Raw genomic sequence first — 19,485 nt, forward strand, 5'->3', positions numbered from 1 at the left:
TGAAGTGGTCACAGTGAACAAATCCATAGAGATCTGGTGATTGCTAGGTTCTGAGAGGGAGTATAGTTTTTGTTTTCAGGGAATGAAAATGTTCTAGAAGTAGATAGTAGTGATGCTCACTGAACTCTGTGAATATATTAAAATCTGCTGAATCAGACATTTTAAAAGGATAGATTTTTTACAGTATATAAATTATACCTCAATAAAGCTGTCACAAAAGAGAGACAGTGATGTCCCGGTCATGAATCAGCGAATAATGTGGCGGCTGGGAAGAAGGACCCCGCTCACTCTGGTGCCATTGGTTGTGGTAGTGGTGGTAGTAGTCACTGTGTATACTGTGCAGTGTGCTAAACGGTTTAATTATGGCTCCAGTTTCCACCATCCTGTGTTTACATGTGGGGGAGCTGAGGCCCTGACTAGAGCCAGGATTGCAAGCCAGGCATTTCTGATTATACTAACTTCTTTCCTGCTGTGATTCAGTCTCAAAGGCAGTGGTGCAGCCTGTCTTGATGGATTCACTACTTTCTGGCAGTGTGAGTGTGGGTGTGTGGTGGGCCTGCTTATTTATTCATCTCCCTTACTCAAACATCAGCTACTCGTTTATGAGATGGTCTGTTATTGTAAGAGAATTGAAGAAAGAGGCCAGTGAACAACTGAAGTAGTTAGTACATTAGTAACCCTGAGTCAGTGCAGAAATTCTTGATATAGTGAGTTCATAGTTATTTTAAGTAGTTGAAAGCCCTTTAAAGATAAATTGATAAAAGTGTTCAAATGAATTTAACAAAATGCGGGTGTCAGTAATGAGCAGGTAATCTTACATAAGACAAATTTCTGGAATTTAGCAGACATCTGTGGAGGTACCGTGGACAGCACAGTCTCTGATTCCTTAGGCTGAAAAAGTTGAACTGGTGGATTTTAAAAATGCTATGGACTTAGAGCAGGAGAACAGTGGAATCTTAACATTTTGACTCAGGCCTCTGATATATTAGGGGTTTGTGTGTGTGTGTTTGTGTGTTTGTTTTGTGTTTCATGTTTAATTTTGTTTGGGTTAGGGAGCTGCGAAAGGTTCAAGAAAAAACATGACCTATTCAACTTGAGAGAAAATACAGGCGAAATTGTCTTCAGCTATAAGAAAGTAGATTTAGATAAGAGGGAACTTAGTCTTCAACATCTCCATTATATAAAACCATTTGGAAATGTGATGAAACTGGGTAACAGGCTTGAAACTGGGTAGACAGAGCAAGTAGTATAGCTGGGAGGGACATGGACATTACTTGGAGATACCCTCCTTCAGATTCCACTTTGGCTACTTCCTGTGTAACTTTTACAATTCCTTTTCCCACCAATGTGAATACCTACTTGATGTGGTAGAAGCAAAAAGAGAACTATGATGTGTGCATTTAGTAAGTGACCTTATAATGAAAAAGACTGTATTACAACAAATCCAGTAAAAGTTTGGCTGGACTTGCCTTCCTAAATCCACCTCACAGGACATACAGCAAATTTTTCCTCTCATTATACATTGGCCATGCTTCTCATAGTTTTCTCTCCTCATCATTAACTTTCTGAATAATTTATATTTAAAAATTTCTTAAGCAGATGCCCCAAGTTTTATTTTCTATAGTAATTTATATAGTTTCTGTAGTAATTTATATATATATAGTTTCTATAGTAACTTATGATACATTTTTGAATATTATAGGAAAATTTCCATATTGACATAAAGATTTAAAAAGTATAGGAAAAGAAAATGTGCAACATCTAAGTTAATGTTCTATCATTTGAGAAACCATTCTTCTTTTTCCAGATTAACTGATAGAACCCCAAAACTTTGGGTAGTAGTAAAAATAAGTATTTTTTGTTGTTACAGGAGAGGTGTACTTTTTACCTGATTCCTTTGTTGGGGATCAATTAATGGGTCAGTACCTGCTGAAATTCTATTTCCCTTGGTCAGGGAGAGAAAAGGGGTACTGTATATTGAAGAATGCCTTTAATTTTGGTTTGGTTGAACATTCACCAGTGGGGACTGTTTAAAGACCTGGCCAGAAAATAGAAGCCCCTTTGAATAAATAATGTGTCCTGCTAGGTGGAAACCATGGAATGCATTCCCCATTTTGCTCAGCCAACTAAGCGAAACTATATGCATTAGCCACCACTACTCCCTTTGTAATTATGGTCTGTGATTAACTGTTGGCCTGTTTCACCTTCAATAGTGTGAAAATCATGAGCAGAAAGGAAGATGGGGATTGCCCTATGCCCTCACAAACTGAGGATCAGAACTTTTGGCTGCAAGTAGTAAGAGAACTGGCTTCTCTTCCAAGACCTTAAGTCCTCTAGAGGGATTGATTTTTCTATAGGACATTAGGAAAATGTTCCACAGTTTATGGTGTATATGCATGCCGTTTGGGAGATTCTGTGGGAAGTGAGTATAATACTAGAGTATTGTTTAGTTTCTATTAACAGTGGATTTGCAGCAATTTTGCTTTTCATTTTATGGTTTATTTTGCCTGAAGAACAATTACAGACAGGGTTGGCAGTGCTAAATTGATGTCCTAAGAACATCTCCTTCTCTTAAAATATTGTGCAAGTTTCCACTTTCTGAGCTGCCTCCCCATCTCTCTGCTCAGCATTTTCTCTTGGATTTCTTCCCTTTGTAAGATCCTAGCATTGGGCCATAATAGAACATAGGATTAGGACGAAGAAGTACAGACCCAGGTGGGGCTCAGGGCCAACTCCTTGTGTGATTTTGGGAATACTAAATTACTTACTTGGGTGTATTACTTGTTTGTTTACTGGGTAACTATCTTATTTTAGCACTTAAGCTCCACTAAGGCCAGGGACTTTGTGTATCCTGTCCTTCAGGGATCTCCAGTTCCTTGAAATATACCCAGCATTTCATAGGCATTTATCAAAGTTTAGCTTGCTGGCTGGAGTCATTTTTATCTTATGTAGGAAAGAAAGAAAAGGATAGTATTTAAGGATATCTGAGGTTCTTTTCTAATCTAACATTAGGTATTTCAGTTGTGTTCATATTGTTCCTTTGAAGGGTGATCAAGTGAGAATATAAGTGAGTATCCAAAAGCAGCCACTACCAAAACAGTGTAGCCTATGCTGTAAATATCTATTGATAGTGTTCTATGGGCTAGAATGCTACTCTTTACTTACATACATAATGATAGTTGATTTTCATGATAATACTGAGACAGTGTCACATCCAGAAATAGCTTTTGAATCATTGGAATTAAATTATGTATAATACATTTGATTTTTATTGTATAGTTATTATGCTCTGTCTTTCCAAATTAGTAACTCGTATTTGTCATTTGTAATAATTTTTTAGAAAAACACCCTTTCCCAACCTGTTGAGTAAAAAAACTTACAAAGTTTAGGTGAATTTAATATTCTTTGGATCCCCTCAGATTTTCAGTCTTTAATATTAATTGTTTTGCTCCATGATAGATATTTTCTGAATGTAGACAGAGTGAATTCTTAGTTGTCTCCTATGTCAAGGACCTCAGCAGACTGGTGAAACATTTTTAAAAATATACAAAATTAAATATAAAAGAGACCAATTATTTTGAAATACACTAACCAAATCTTTTTTTTTTAAAGATAAGACAGTAATTTTTGTGCTGCTTTATTAGCACATGAAGAAACATCCAGCAGCAGGTCTAATAACTAAAATTTATAGTTGTGATGAGTATAAATATTGTTATATCTAACATGATTATGTGAAATGGAAATGATCTGAGTTTTATTAGTAACAAAGTCAAAGATACTGCTCATATTACTATAACTTGAAGGAAATACTAAATTTCATTTAGAGGTTAATGAAAATATGGAAGTAATTCCTGAGTTCAGAGTCTGCTGATTTCTGTTCCTCTTACCCTTGGGATGTAGAGGACCATGAACCTGTTTAAAGTCCTCAAATCTAGTATAATGGCCCCCAGTAGGTGAGTAATGATGGTATATTTGAATCTTAGAAACTTAGACCTGCCTGCCACTGCCTGATGTCCTTATTTTTCATGCCTGGTCTTCTAATCCAAGTGAGATAGTGTAGGAGTAGAGAAAGCATGGGTTTGAAAGTATTTTAGACATGGGTTCTACCCTTATACTAATTAAGTAACCGTCAAATCTGTACCTCAGTTTCTTGAAAGGTACAGCTTAGTTGTTCTTCCATGAGAAGATTATCAAAGCTGTCTTTGAGCTATAGAAGTTTGAAAAATAACATGTTCTGTAAACATGCATAGATTATGGCTTGAGGACTCTACTGGGTGCCTTTTGGGTTAGCTATGGAATGCTCTGCTCTATGTGTTAGCATCCCTAGAATAATCTGCCTAGTTTCTAAGGATACGAGTGTGCCTGAGAAGCTGGGCTGAAAGATGTGATTGGCGGTCTCTTGCATGCTGATTAATGGAGAGGCACTGCGGATTCTTGCTGTTGATAGCTTTATTCACATCTCAAGACAGCTCAGCTGGGCACAAATTAAACCATCAGCTCTCTACTTACTATGTGTCACCTGACAGGTATTCTGTTCCTTAAGAAAGCATTTCCATTTAGTCTGAAATAATTGTTTGGCCTGTTTCATTATTGATTGAAACTCTCTGTGTGTGTGTGTGTGTGTGTGTGTGTGTGTGTGTGTGTGTGTGTGTGTGTATATATATATATGTAAATTTTTTTTTTTTTTTTACTTGCTTAGTGTTATAATGTGCCAGAGGATTCATTCTGATTTTTGACCTTCAAATTTTCTTTTGTTTTAGTATTTAGGTCAGTGATGTACAAAAAAAAATGTGATAGAGAAGGTGTGGTATTTCTAGTCTGAGTACTTAGGTGTGAACCCAGGTTATTTACTTAGCTTACCTTAGGTTTAGTTACTTAATTACACCTGAAGATATTCCGTCTAGAATTTAGGATTATGACATGCTCCAGTTAGAAGATCATGTAAGTATTAATCTGAGTTAGGTTCTTTGTCAAGCACTCTATAAACTATTAAATGTGTACAAACTGCACGAGTGGTTACTGTCACATTTGATTGTAAAACCAAATTAACCAGTTTGCTATTTTGCCCTCAGTGCTGTGTTTTTCATATGTCCCTTCTTTGAATGGAGGCCTCTTAGGTCTCTGCAGTATCCTGAGAAACTCAGCTCTTACTGGGGTGTGTTTGTGTGTGTGTGTGTGTGTGTGTGTGTGTGTGTGTGTCTGTCTGTCTGTCTGTCTGTCTCCATGGGATCATCAAGTCTGGGTAGACAAGGTATAAGATGGAGCTAGAGCCAGCTAACTGATGGCCAGTCTTGGGGTCTGCCATTATAAGATGTGTCTCTTAATGTTGGTGACTTGACTTCGTCTTTCAGAAGATGTGAATGAATCATTACATTGTCCCTTCAGCCATAGAATCCATAGGTTACTGAAGTAGTTGGACCAAAGAGATAGCACAGAAAACAGACTTGTTTCCATGCTTTTTCCAGCTGATGCTTTTGTACTCTTGGCTGCTGATGAATAAAACACAACTGCTCAGTCTCACTTGGGAGTGAAGTAGACCTTACACTGGAGATGTATGATCTTTCTGTATAAATACTTGTGATGAAATCACACTTATTTAAAATAAGAGGATTGGGAATGGTGGACATGCAACTTACTGGATTCAAATTTTTCTGAAATTTTACTTTATTTTTTATGGTGGCAGGTATTGAACCCAAGGCCTTACATATACCAGACAGGCATTCTCCTATTGAGCTATTCCCCAGCCATGAGGCTGCCTGCAATTTTAGAGTAGACAAGCTAATTATCAGTGTTATAGGGAGAAAAATTTGATAATGAATGTCTTAATATTCTTGGCACATATCAATCTAAAGCCAATAAACTTATTCTTTAGGGAGAGATTCCATTTATTTGTTATTTTACCAGCATTTACTGAAAGCTCTCTGTGTGCCCCTGGACTCTGTGGGACTTGCAGTCGGGTGGGAGTGACAGGTCTGTCACCTAGGCTGTAGGACAGCAGTGCTGGTGGGAGGGTGAACACCGGTCTGGGTGGGCACAGTGTGGACCTGTTGTCTGCCTACTGTCCCTTAGTCCATGCAGCTATTTTACACTGATTGGCCTTTTTCTTTGCTCATTGCTTGCATTGTCACTGTCATCTAAGACATCTACTTTTCCTGGAAGGGCCTGATAAGACCTTCAGACAGCTTGGCAGCACTCAGAAATTGAGCTTGACTTGACTTTTCCAAACTCACTTGGTCCCAGTGGTTTGTGTTCCTTGTCCCCCAGCAGGCTGGCTGCCAGTATCCTTGTTTGTGGGTGTATGCATGTCCTCCTGCAGAGTCGCTCGGCCCATTTGCGCCATCATCTTGGCTTTCCAGGGCAGGCTGTTAACATTTTTCTTTAGCTTCCTATCTGTTAAGCTTCTCTTCAGATTCTTACAGTTTTGCAGCCCAGTAGGGGTAGAAGGAAAGAGTTTTAGGAACTGAGAAGTTTGTTAATATTCCTATGGAGCATTCTAGTTCAGTAAGGGAAACTGCCTTCTATCGCTGTTAGCTAAGAGAATAGATTACTCAAAACATAAATGTTTTTATGAGATTCATTTTAATTCTGCACTCAAAGTTGAGTTTTTCCATTTTTAGGCAAGTTAGTTTGATTTCCCTTAGCTTCATTCTTCATGTTTCTGAAATGTAGATACATGTACTATAACTGTGTTTTTCTTCAGTATTGCTGGGAGGATTTAATGAGGTAGTACCATTGATAGTAGTCATTGGTGGTAGGATTTAACTGTTGTTTTGTGTCAGGTGGCATTGAACATGTCCTGACTCCTTCCAGAGTGAGGATATTAAAACACAGCAGCAAGTAGTCAATAGATATTGGCTATATATGGAAGCATTTCACAGCTCTTAATAACTCATGTGGCCTAATTCTCAAAAGTCAGTTGATTGCATATTTACTCCACAGCATCCCTAACTTCTGTGTAATTTTACATAGAACAAAAACATTGGTGTACAGACGAATATGGAAGTTCTCGTTCTGTGACTTAACTAGCTGTACATATTAATCAGACTGTTGTACCTGGGTTTCTTTCATGTAAAACAGGACGTTAATGTCTAATTTTCAGGTGGTTAGGGAAGTAAATTGAAATTTCTTTGTTGGGTAGCTGGCAAGAGCACAGGGCACTGTGAGTTCCTCTCTTATCTCTCACTCCAAACTACTAGCAGTTTCCCTCTCTGTCGGCTGTTTTCTCTGGGCCATTCTGTCTGCTTTTAATTGTTCTTTTGGTTATACTTACACAACCACCTTGTAAGTAGTACAGAGATTGTCCTTGTTTAACATTTTGTGCCTTCTTCTCTAGCCACTTAACCTTATGTCTAGACTGCAGAAAAGCAACAATCCTAGACAAATGGACATTTTCAGTAAACTTATTGAATTGGATAAAAAGACATGATACCAGCCTGGCTGCTATTTAGCATCGGGCTTTCTTTGTTGACTGAAGAAGATGACTGGATTTTTGTTTATGGAAGATAGATGCATCATTTTTTAGAGTGCCCCCTCCCCAATAGGCAAGGGTTGTAGAACTTACGTTAGGGAAAACTTGGGCTCAACCTTCATACTCTGAGGCTCTTAATTTACTGTGACTGCCGTAACAAAGTCCTGCAAACATGATGGTTCACACAACATGAATTTATCATCTCATAGTTCTGGGGGTGTGGAAGTCTGAGATCAAGGTGTTGGCAGATTGGGTTGGTTTCTTCTAAGGCATCTCTCCTTGGCTTGTAAATGACTTTTTTTTTTTTGATGTCTTCACATGGTCTTCCCTCTGTGTTTGTGTGTGTGTGTGTGTGTGTGTGTGTGTGTGTGTGTCCTAATTTCCCCTTTTATAAGGACAATGGTTATATATTGAACCAGAGCCCACCCATATGACTTTGCTTTAATTTAATTTTTATAAAGCCTTATTTCCAAATGCAGGCACTTTGTGGCATTGAGCATTAGGACTTCAACATAAGAATTTGGGAATGTGGAAAGCAAAGTTCAGCCCCCAATAGGTGGCAATCTGAGAACCTAGCATAGTGCTCTTTTTCAAGGCTCTGTGCTTCTCTGGAGAAGATATATGAGTGATATTTCTATTTAATGACAGCACTAGGAAAAATCTAAATGAAGAATACTTTATTCTGATTTCTGAAATCATAGTACTTTGTTCTGATATCTGTAACAGCACTTACTAGGAGCTTGCGTAATTTTTCCTTTATATTATCCTTAGGTTGTGTAGATGAGCCTTACTGCTTCACACCTATTTTTCTCACCTTTGAATATTTAGTGCATAGTATGTGTCAGGAAATGATTGTTGAATTGGATGCAGGTGATTTGTCTGTCTTTGGACATTGTCACAATTTCATTCACCTCAAAAGGAAATGAATCTGTTCCATAGTCATCTCTAAAGATTGAAGGCATATTTTATTGTCTCAGGACTTTTGAGCTGAACTCTTTCAGATGTCCAAATTCTTCTGCTAAAGTTATATATTTATGAAGCATCTTTATTAAACAAAAATATTATTGCCACCATTTCCTGAGTTGTTTGTTGTTTTGCCAATGATTATTGCTCCTCAGTCTTTATTATTCTTTAGGGAAACATAGGCATAATTTCTTTAGATAGTTCACAACTAAATTTGGTAACTATATTTCAATTCATATTATGTAAGAACAGTTATCCCAACATTAATAAATACGTATTTTGATAGTTTTGTACTCATTTTAGAATTAACATTTCATTTTTTGAAATGAAAGATAGGGCTAGATTTGGTAAGAGCCATTTTCTGAAAGTGTCCCATTATGCACCTATATGTAAATATCTTTCACAAATACCACCAAATTAAGATAATTAGAAATGGAGCTGTCAAACAATTTTTACACGTGCAGACAATTTGTGGTTTTAAAATGTTACTTAGGATGTGGAATCAAAGAATTTGGTGAATATTTAAAATTTTAAAAATTATTACAGTAACAGATTGTCATCAATCCCCCTTGAAGTGATCCCCTCCTCCTCTTCAAGCACACTTAGCCTGTTGTTCTTGACACTTTCTGAAACAGTTCTGAAAGTTCTTTTGTGAATGCCTTCAGTGGTGGGATCCTGGCTGGCTCGATGTCCTGAATCAATTCAAAACAATCACCTTTCATAACCATTTTGATTTTGAGAAAGAGCTCCAAGTCACCTGGTGCCAGATCTGGTGAATAAGGTGGATGAAGGCACCATGTAATGTTTTACGAGCCTGCCTTCTCTCGGGTGGCACTTGGCAGCTGCATTCCTACCTCATAAAAGATAACTTCTGGAACTGATTTGAAAAGTGTCAAGAATAATGGGGTAACTGGTTGAAGGAAGGGAGAGTATTTTGAGGATGTGTCTTTTACCATAATTTTGAAATTTTAAATATTAATCATGTATTTTGATCCCACTGTATAATTTTCTCACTGAAAACCTTGTGTGTGAGAGAGAATTTATACTTCAGATTGACATTTATTAATTTTTCTAAGTAGTACAAATATTCTTAGAGAGCAGTAAAAAGGAAATCCTTTAGCTCCTTTATCTCTTCATTTTTGTACCCCTGCTCCCCATTGGAAGTTTTTTCTTTTTTAATGCTTTTTGATGAATCTTTTTAAAAGCACTTTATTGTAGTAAGTCAAATTCTATGATAAAATAAGTGACAATCATTTTTTACTGCAACGACTGCTGTTTAAAAGTACGAGGAGATCTTCATAATTTAGTGAGAACCTTGTTCCTATTTTATTGAAGTCCATGTGGTAGGTTGATTACTGGAAGTTTTACATTGACTAAAATAATAAAGGTTGTATGCCTCCTAAACATGAATGTTTTCATGGACCTTTGAGGGTTGAATGAAGGTACCATGAAAATCCCATGAAAGAGAAACATCTGGACTATATCTTATGGGTTTTCTTAGTAGCTATTTGATGGCAGAGAGGGAAAGAAGATACTAAAATAGTGCATGTTTGTTCCTGTGGGAATTAATACATGTCATATTTATACTAAAATTATAGTGTTACCAAACAGCATATTTATGCTCTGCATTTTAGACAAAAAAGGTACTTCACTGATAATTATCAGAACAGTATCATGATTTTAAAGCCTATTTCACATACATTTGTAAATTAGCAGCTGTATACTCATAAATTGGTTAATGTAATTAGCTCAACCAAGCCTCAGAAGGAGTTACTTTTATTGAAGAATACAGAAAAGAATAGAGAATACTTTTATAGAAGAATACAGAAAAGTAATCCATAGGGAGTATGATTCTGAACCTTAATTTTAAGGAGTTAGTATTGTTTTATTAAGTGAAATATTAACATAGTGGAGACTTTCGTGTTCTTTAAAAAATATAAAGATTTTTGTTTTTTTTTTCTTTTTTTTTTTTGGTACTGGGGATCGAACTCAGGCCCTTGCACCTGCACAGCAGATAGCGAAACCACTGAGCTAAATCCCTTGTTTTCTTAACATAAAGATTAATGGCTATTAATTCAAGCTAAATTTACCTTGTACACTAAAGTATAGACTGAACATTTATAGACTTGCCAATTTGGCTTAAGTAGTATTTTTAAAAATGAAGCTAAGGATAGGTTTTTTTTTTTCTTTTTTCTATTTTTTTGTTTAGACATGATTAAATCATTTTATTTTGGCCTATAATCAGCCTCCTGGTGTGTAATGAGAAATCCATTTCAAATATACAGGCTAAATTTTCTGTACGTTTTTGTGTTTTATTTTAAAAAAATAAAACTTCTTGTTAGGGTGAATGCCTGATTGTTTTAAATACTTGATTAGACCTGTTATTGTTGTGTCTTTTCATGAGCCTGGTCCTGGCTTTCAAATTTACTTTTTTGTTTTATTTTGTTTCTGTAGTGTTAAGGGTTGAGCCCAGGATGTTGTGTGTGCTAGGGAAGTGCTCTACCTCTGAGCGCAGCCCCTTCAAGTTTACTTGATATCCTCTTCTTTACAGTACCCTGACCCAGAGGCTATTCCCTTAGCTTTCTCTGTCCTGCAGTTCTTTGAGGTCTTTGACACCTTTTCTAATTCTGCTTTTTAACTTTTAGAGCAGATAGCATGATGTTGGCCATGGAGGCTGTAAATACTGGGGTTGTACTACCTTAGTTGCTTTTTTTGGGTGAGTTGAAAAACATTTGGAGTAAATGTGGATGGAATGTTGATTGGCTTACTCTAGTCATAACAAGTTGTTGCCCTTCACAGGTCTTCCTTCCCAACACTCATGATATTAGGGCCTCTTGGGAGCAAAGTTGTCTATCTTGATTAGGGAGTGCTCAAGCGTCAGCCTTCATTTCATCTACCCACATCCTTGGTTCCAGACTTTAAATGAAAGCTTCTGACATGAATGCTTACTTTGTTTCCCAGAGCCTTTATGATGATGGAATTGTGTGTGTTAAAGAAGGAATGGGGCTAGGGATTTAGCTTAGTGGTTCTGCCGCCAGCCTTGCAGGTGCAAGGACCCGAGTTTAATCCCTGGTACCAAAAAAAAAAAGAAGGGATGGGATGGAATATTGTCAGATCTAAAAACCCAGCCCTGGAAATACACTCACAAAACCCAGAAAGTCTCTTTATGGAAAACCAGTGAACTAATGACTATATTCAGTCACTCACTTCTAAGATCAGTTTAAACACACATTAAATTCACTTGTCTTAGAAGAAGCCAGGGAAAATTTTATAACAAAAACAAGATTTATTATCAAGCTATTCATATCTCAAGAATAGTTTGTTGAATCAAAATCAGATGGTTGTCACATATTTCATTTTTGTAAATTTTAATGATAATGCCATCACTTCTAGAACCCTTTCAGGACTCATCTTACCTGGTTGAATTATAGAAGACGAATATAACACACATTTTTTTTTTCAATAGGGGAACAAAAATTAAAATTAAAGGGAAGTTATTAATGCTGTATATATTACAGTTTGTTTGGTGATAGTGCTTACCACATTCTTTCTTTTTACTTGAATCTTCAGGTGATTGAAGATAGTACTGGAGTCCGGCGGGTGGTGGTCACACCCCAGTCTCCTGAATGTTATCCCCCAAGCTACCCCTCAGCCATGTCTCCCACCCATCACCTGCCCCCGTACCTGGCCCACCACCCACATTTCATCCATAACTCCCACACGGCTTACTACCCACCAGTTACTGGGCCTGGAGATATGCCACCTCAGTTTTTTCCTCAGCACCACCTTCCTCCTACAATATATGGCGAGCAAGGTAAGTAAATTATTGCTGGTATCAGGAGCTGTTGAAACTGATTGCAGTACTTACATAGCTCATGAGTTCCCTTTTTTTTCTTTTGCAATAATGTGTGGTAGACAGGGATTTCTCTGGCATAAAACTTATGGGAAGTACCTTTGTCCTTTGTCCTTCGTCCTGAATTGTGTCTTGAAGGATTACTTCATGGGTTGCAGCCTTCTGCCTTGCAATTTTCCCAACTTCTGCCCTGCTGCTGCAGCGCCTCAGAGACCCAGGAGTAGGATAGCCACTTTCTGTTTGAAAAGAATGGCTGTGATCTATTCTACATTCCTGTGTCCTCTTCACATGTGTTTATGTAAGAGTGACTGGAGGCAGAACTGTGTCACATTATTTCTTTGGCATCAGTATGGTCCAACAGTAAAAGGGAAATTGAAGTGTTCTGTGTCGTATTTCTAATGTTAGAAGATTATGAAGTTTCATTATCTTTTGAGTTTCCTGAAAGATCTATCTTGGGAGAACCCAGAAATCCTCTCACTGTTGGGGTGACCCTCCTGAAACCATTTTTAGTTTGAGACTAGACATTAGTGCAGCCACAGTTTCACTAGTTAGGCAAATACTTACCTTGCAATGGAAAGAGCCTCAGGGCTACCAACAATATGTCTTTTTAAGCTTTCCTCTTGATTTAGTCTAAAGCCTTTCTCTATCAAAATGGATGCTAAGAAACCAGATAATCAAGGGAAAAACTAGACTTTAACCTCTTGTACTTTGCAAAGTGATAGTCTTCCAAGTCTGACTCTGAATTGAAGCATTTTACTGCTTTAAACATTCATTATGTTGGTTCAGATAATAATATGAGAAGTCCCTGTCATACTATAGAGTTTTTGAGCAAGGTATCACTTTTCTTTCTCTTGCCTGTATCAAGTCCCTTATCAGTGCTTTCCCTGCATGTTCATCTCACATTGCAGTTTTTTCTTATTAACAAAAGAAAAATTTGAGATGAGTATTTTAAGTGAAATATCCTGTTGTAACTTAGGGACAGAATTTGGGCTTTTTAAATAGTCATAAAGGAATAAAGCATAATTCAAAATAATCAGCTATTTTCATAGCAGGGTGTGGGTAAATGATGCCAAAACATCAAATCAGTAAAAACAATAGCATCGGTGACTTCTTAGTAACTTGATCTTTTTGCCTAGTGATTTGGGCAAAAAAGAAATAAATGGGCCGGGGATTTAGCTCAGTGGTTCCAGCACCTGCCTCGCAAGAGCAAGGTCCCAAGTTCAATGCCCGGTACCAAAAAATTAAATTAAATTTAAAAAAAATTAATTAAATCAAGTAGTAGGCATACAGTATGAAAATAACATTTAGATAAAAACAAAAAAATTTATTTAAGTTTTTAAAAAAAGTACTCAGTGCTTTGATACAACGTGCACTAAATATTTAAGCCATTGTCAGTCTCCTGGCTATACCTGAGCTATAATGACATATGGAGAGCCATGGAACCTGACTTGTTGCCTGATGACTCACATCTGAACTGCCTTATTTTAGCAGTCTTGTAGTAGGATGACACTCAGTGACTATTTTGTAAATGTTCTCCTTTGCAGTTTTAGGGAAGGTAACATTATGATTTAAATCACCATTAAAATTAAACAAAAACGTGTAGCCTTTATTTCATGGCATATTTTAATTAATTTCACTAAAATACCATGGAACTGTAATGTACAAATAATGTGCCTCCTTATTTTCAAATTAAAGTCAGAGACTCTCTTTTACTCCCAGAAGTATTTAGAATTAGGTGGTTGTTTATTTGGTTAATCCATACAAAAGAGACCCTTTTTCCTTATAAAGATAGAAGACCCAATTTCTTTGTTATACATTGTCATTTTTACTGATGCCTAAATATGAGTTCAAACTGATTTATAAGTTTACATTTAAACTACATCCCTAACACTCAAGACCATAAGATTTAATTGCAGGCTCTATTTTATCTTGAGCCACTTAAAATATGCATAGTGAAGTCAGGTAGAATTCTACTTTTGTCCTGCCTTCAGTTACTCCAAGAGAGAACTTTGAGACTACAGTTTCTTATGTTTGGCACTAGATTGCAGAGGTGCCTTATGTTCCCCCTACATTTTCTCCTTGAACATTTCCCTTGATTTTGTGTGTTGAGTTATTTTTATTGGCAGTTTCTCACTTCATTTTAGTTATCGTCTTCAAATATTAACTTTTGAATGCCACAGACATCTCTTTATATTATGGTTTCTATGTACTTACCAATAGAAATGCTATTTTGTCTACATGGATAAGTATACTTCTAAATATCTTGATTCTAAGTACATTTTCACAGCAGTATTTTGTTCTGTTTTTTTTTTTTTTCATGTATTGCAACTACTGAAAGCATTTTGACTGACAAAATTAGACTTAGTTATAAATTCAGCCAGTATGTGACTCTTAAGGACAACCTTGTCTTTTTCATTTTTCTCTATATTTTTTGAAGCTCTCTGAACACTGTATATTTTCAAATAATTATTTCTTGATTGATTAAAAATAAGAATATTTTAAATATATATAACATTTTTCAAAAATATTTTTAATAATGTGTTTATAGTATTTTAGACTTATTCCTTCAGGGTCAGATCATTAGACCTTTGAATAACTTTTTATTGAAAACATGGACTGAACTTGTGTTTGCCACGTTCACTCATTTTAGAAATCATACCACTCTATGGAATGTCAAGCTACATTACACGAGAAGACCAGTACAGCAAACCTCCGCACAAAAAACTCAAAGATCGCCAGATTGACCGCCAGAACCGCCTCAACAGTCCTCCTTCCTCCATCTACAAAAGCAACTGCACAACAGTGTACAACGGCTATGGAAAGGGGCACGGCGGTGGAGGCAGTGGAGGTGGGGGAGGCGGCAGTGGTGGTGGGCCTGGAATCAAGAAAATGGAGCGGCGAGCAAGGAGCAGTCCGAAGTCGAATGATTCAGATTTGCAAGGTAATGCTTATGACTTTTGCCCTAGTGAGTTATGGAGCTGGGGTCATTCTAGAGGAACCATCTTTTACATAAGAATAGTCTTTCATAGGAGTGGGTTTTTCTGCTAGGAATGATTGAGTGGACCTCTTGATCAGTTTCTTGTAAGGAACAACTATTGTATCATTTATTTTTCACTAATACTTCATGATGGAAATACTACTTTTTGTCACATATGCCATATAACTCTCTACATAATCTCAGTGACAAGTATCTGAAAGTGTTTTCACATTGGCTTACTTCTGTTTCACTCTAAGTAGACAGATATGGAAGAAATCTAAAGTAGAACAACTTATCTAATAGTATAGGGCTGGTTTAAGTCTCAAAAAGATTATACTCATAAAACTAGATGTCATTATTTCCATGCTGTAGTAAACTCTTATCATTGCATAACAGGGGTATATTTCTATTTAGTTTCAGACATCACTAGTAAGTTAGTCAAAGGTCAAATAACCTCACTCTGAAGAAAGAGTGTAAAATACTAATAAACACATCAGACATGGTTTAATGCCACCTTTAGCATTCGGATTGAAGTATTCACAGACCAAGAATGAGATGGAAGAAGGAAGCTCACCACGATAGAGAGGTATCAGTTCAGAAGAGTATGTGTTCTTTTGTGTATTAATTTTCCTGAGGATACAGATCAGTGGATTTGGGGAGGGAAGGTATTTGTGTGTTTGGTACTGAGTATTGAACCTAAGGCCTTCAGCATGCTATGCAAGCACTCTACTGTTGAGCTACATCCTTGGCATATCATTCTTAGGTGACATTTAGAGGCAACTTACTTTGATGCCGCAAAAGGAAAAAACAGACTTTTTATGTAGCCATATAGAAGACTGATTAAAGTGAAGCAAAAACAAGGTAACATTTTTGTAAAATACATGAGTTTACAGATACAAATTATTGGGAACAAAAGATAAGAACAACTGTCAAAGACTGGATAAAAACTGATTATGACACTCGTTAAAGTCAGTGATTCCTCATTGCATCTCATCTACGTAGAAACAGAGTGTACCTGTGAAAATGTGTTTGCAAATGAAAAAGAAATGGAACTTGTGGATATTTGCTTATCTAGGAAAGATGAGTCTCTGACAGAAGGAGGAAGATTTGGTAAAACCAGACATTGGCATAAACCTGTGTTATTTATAATGAGTGAATTTAGCATGAGAAAGAGGAAGAGTATGATACAGTGAAATGTGAATATATTATGAATTCTTTCAGTTTTGTTGTTGTCTGTATCTTCCATTATTTAGGCAGTTATTCTTAAAATTATTAAATATAAATAAGTATATAAAAGAGACTTAGGGTTCAACCTCTTAAATGAAAGTGCTCTATCACATACACACTGTGTCTAGTGTTAAAACAGTTTTAGTTAAATAATACTACAATTTCTAAGTTTGCAATTATTTTAGGAAAATATTTTATATTTCAGTTGACACATATTTGTACGTAGTTGTGAGCTAAAGTATATTGTTTTGATTCATGTATGTAGTGGCTGGTTGATTAGCAGTATTCCGGTTTAACCATGTGTACATAAGAGAATTTACACCAAATAATTAGGCATAGTTTGTCCTAAGGAGAATTTTTACCAAAACAATACAAAGCCAAATATAGTGGCACACACTTGTAATCTCAGCACCCAGGTTGCTGAGGCAGCTCAATCTGAAGGTCCTTCATTCAATTCCAAGTACTGCCACAGGAAACAAAACAAAAGAAAACAAAACGTTGTCCAGAGAGTTTATGAGATTCGAAGTATTTTGATTACTTGTTCTTTATTAATTTTTGCCCCACACTTGCACCAAAGATTTACAGTAGATGATAACAGATACAAATAAAAGAAGTAAATAAAAATTTAGATGAGACTCAAAGGGCTAAAAGAGAATAAGAGAAGTAAAATAAGATGAAGCAGGATTGAAGTTAGCACAAAGATTAATGCGCTTATGTCTTAACTTTGTCAAAAGCAAATATCTTTCTTATATGTGCAGCTCTTTCATAACTCATGTACACAAATATGTTATCTGCTCCATATCTTGATATAGTCCCAGTTGTAAGAGAATACCTGGGTTTGCATTGAAATCTATACTGAAATACTTGCTTAATATACATACATATATTCATAAGCATTTTGGTGTTTTACCTTATGTGGGAAGAGAGTGTAATCATCGTGAACACTTTAAACACACTGCTGTTGTGTAGAAAGCATGTTATTTTGTTGGGTAATGAGATCACTTTTGCTGTGGTTTCTGGGAAACATCAGATGTTTCACCATAAAGTGGGGAAGAACAAGCTTAGTCCAAACTTGGTGTCTTGCTCCTTTTTTGATCACATTGTTTGCCTTCTCAGAATCACTGGAAGTGCTGCTGTGCACATGATTTAACCATGAAACAAAGAATCAGATGGAGTATGTTATGCATTCCACTCATGTCAGGAAGGAGCCTGAAAGAGTTTATGTGTTGGATTAAAAAAAAAATCTGTTTACCCAAATGAGTTGAAAACTAATATCCATACAACCTGTCACTCAGTTTTGCTATGAACCTAAAACTGCTCAAAAAATCATCTCATGTGCTCTCAAAATGGCATCATGTTATTTGTTCTCAGTTTGTCAAGGTTGTGCATAGGAGGGTCCTTTAAAGTTGCTTGCTGTAGGCCATATATTTGGTGTTGAGGCTCCTAACTAAAATCAAGGAAGGAAACATTCATCAGGGAGAGCGGGCAAACAGGAAAGCACTCTTGTTCTTGGGGTGCATCCTATTCCTCATGAATGGTACACATCTGCTTCAGAATGTGGTTGTTAGTTCAGAGGATCCCAAAAGGCTTCTTTCTGCTTACTTCTGTAAAGGAAAACATTCTCCCATTAGGTCTTTTGACTTGAGTTATTGCATCTTTGGTAACCAGGAAGTAAGCTTCTTAGATAATGCTTAAGTTCACAACACCACCTGATTGATGTTAAACCATAGTTAGTAGTAGTATGATTTACTTGTTCGCCTATATCTGTAGTTTGCCTGAGAATAGCATATGTATTTATTCCAGAAAAGACCATAATTTTTGCTTAATAATTTCCTCACTTTTGAAGGAATCTACTTGTTATTTACCATTTTGCTGTTTACCATAAAAAAGTACTTCTTTAAAAAAGAAAAAGGGAGGCAAATTTTAAATTTGTACCTGATCTTGTGATAAAACTAAGTACATATAAAAGAAGTAAAAATTTAATGTTAATACAAACGTATATTGAAAGAATGGAGAAAAGAAAGTACTCTTAAGTCCTTCTGCCCTCAATGAACTGCTTCTGAAATACGGATGGAAATTGAAATGATAGCGATCTCTGGACCTCATTTCAGACCTCTGAAATCAGAATCCTCTCACGAGTTTTGGCTTCCCCCCCCCCCCAATGTAGAGCTCCATTGCAGGCAGTGGTCAGCCAAGATAGAAAATATTCCAATGTTAAGGGTCGCTTCAGAAGATATGGCTCACAAGTTGTACACTGCATAGGGTAGCAGCTTTCTATGTATTACTCATCATTCTCACCTCTGCTTCTTGTACTATGCCTGGTACATAATAGGTATTTGGTGCATATTCGTAAAATGAATCCTGTATTCCTAATTACTTTGTTTTCCAGAGCAAGCTTTCTGTTTGGACACATGCTGCTCTAATGCCATTTCCTCTTCCTGGAACAAATTTCTGTATTGCTTAAAGATTGCTGTGAGGTTCACCCCTCCTGTCTCTTACTATTAACTTCAGGAAAACAACTCTGGAAAACAAAGTCCATGGCGCACTCAAGAGAAATTCAGGATTCCTGTTTCCTTGCAGCCTCTTGGAGCTGATGATGCAATGTCAGAGAAAAAGTATGAATCTTTAGTTTCAGATATACCTGGCTTAGAATCGTCTTTTGTTACTTGCTAGTTATTTACATTTAGCATTCTTTGAATCTCTGTATTCTCAGGCATATAATGGAGATTTTAACTCACGTTGTTAAATATTAAAAATAGCCTAGCTCAGTTCTTGACACCTAAGGTATAATGGTAACCCTATATAGTATCTCCTTCATCTTCAGAATTCCTAGTTTATAGAATTACCACTCATCCAGGATATCCTCTTCTCCAAACAGGTATCTCTCTGCCCCTTCCTCTTTCCTTCATGGTCTAATATCCTCACCTTCAAGTTTCTTCTCCTGTAAGCCAGAGGGGCTTCCTTTGCCTACCCCTGTCTTACACTGTGAAAGTTAAC

The 19,485-nt window shown here is 36.6% G+C and overlaps 1 protein-coding gene across 6 annotated transcripts in view; it reads left to right on the plus strand.

The window, feature by feature from the left end:
• Fndc3b (fibronectin type III domain containing 3B) overlaps positions 1-19,485 on the plus strand; it is a 335,425-nt gene that overhangs the window by 172,393 nt on the left and 143,547 nt on the right. For all 6 annotated transcript variants that reach the window (XM_021254196.2, XM_013071609.3, XM_021254201.2 and 3 more), the window contains exons 5-6: positions 12,002-12,245; positions 14,935-15,225. In XM_021254196.2, the coding sequence (XP_021109855.2) occupies positions 12,002-12,245; positions 14,935-15,225 (535 nt within the window). The remainder of the gene's footprint in view (positions 1-12,001; positions 12,246-14,934; positions 15,226-19,485) is intronic.

This window comes from Heterocephalus glaber, unplaced genomic scaffold (assembly GCF_053883595.1).
Source record: "Heterocephalus glaber isolate CG9 unplaced genomic scaffold, H.glaber_assembly_v1.0 deba00001504, whole genome shotgun sequence".
NCBI classification, from domain to species: Eukaryota; Metazoa; Chordata; class Mammalia; order Rodentia; family Bathyergidae; genus Heterocephalus; species Heterocephalus glaber.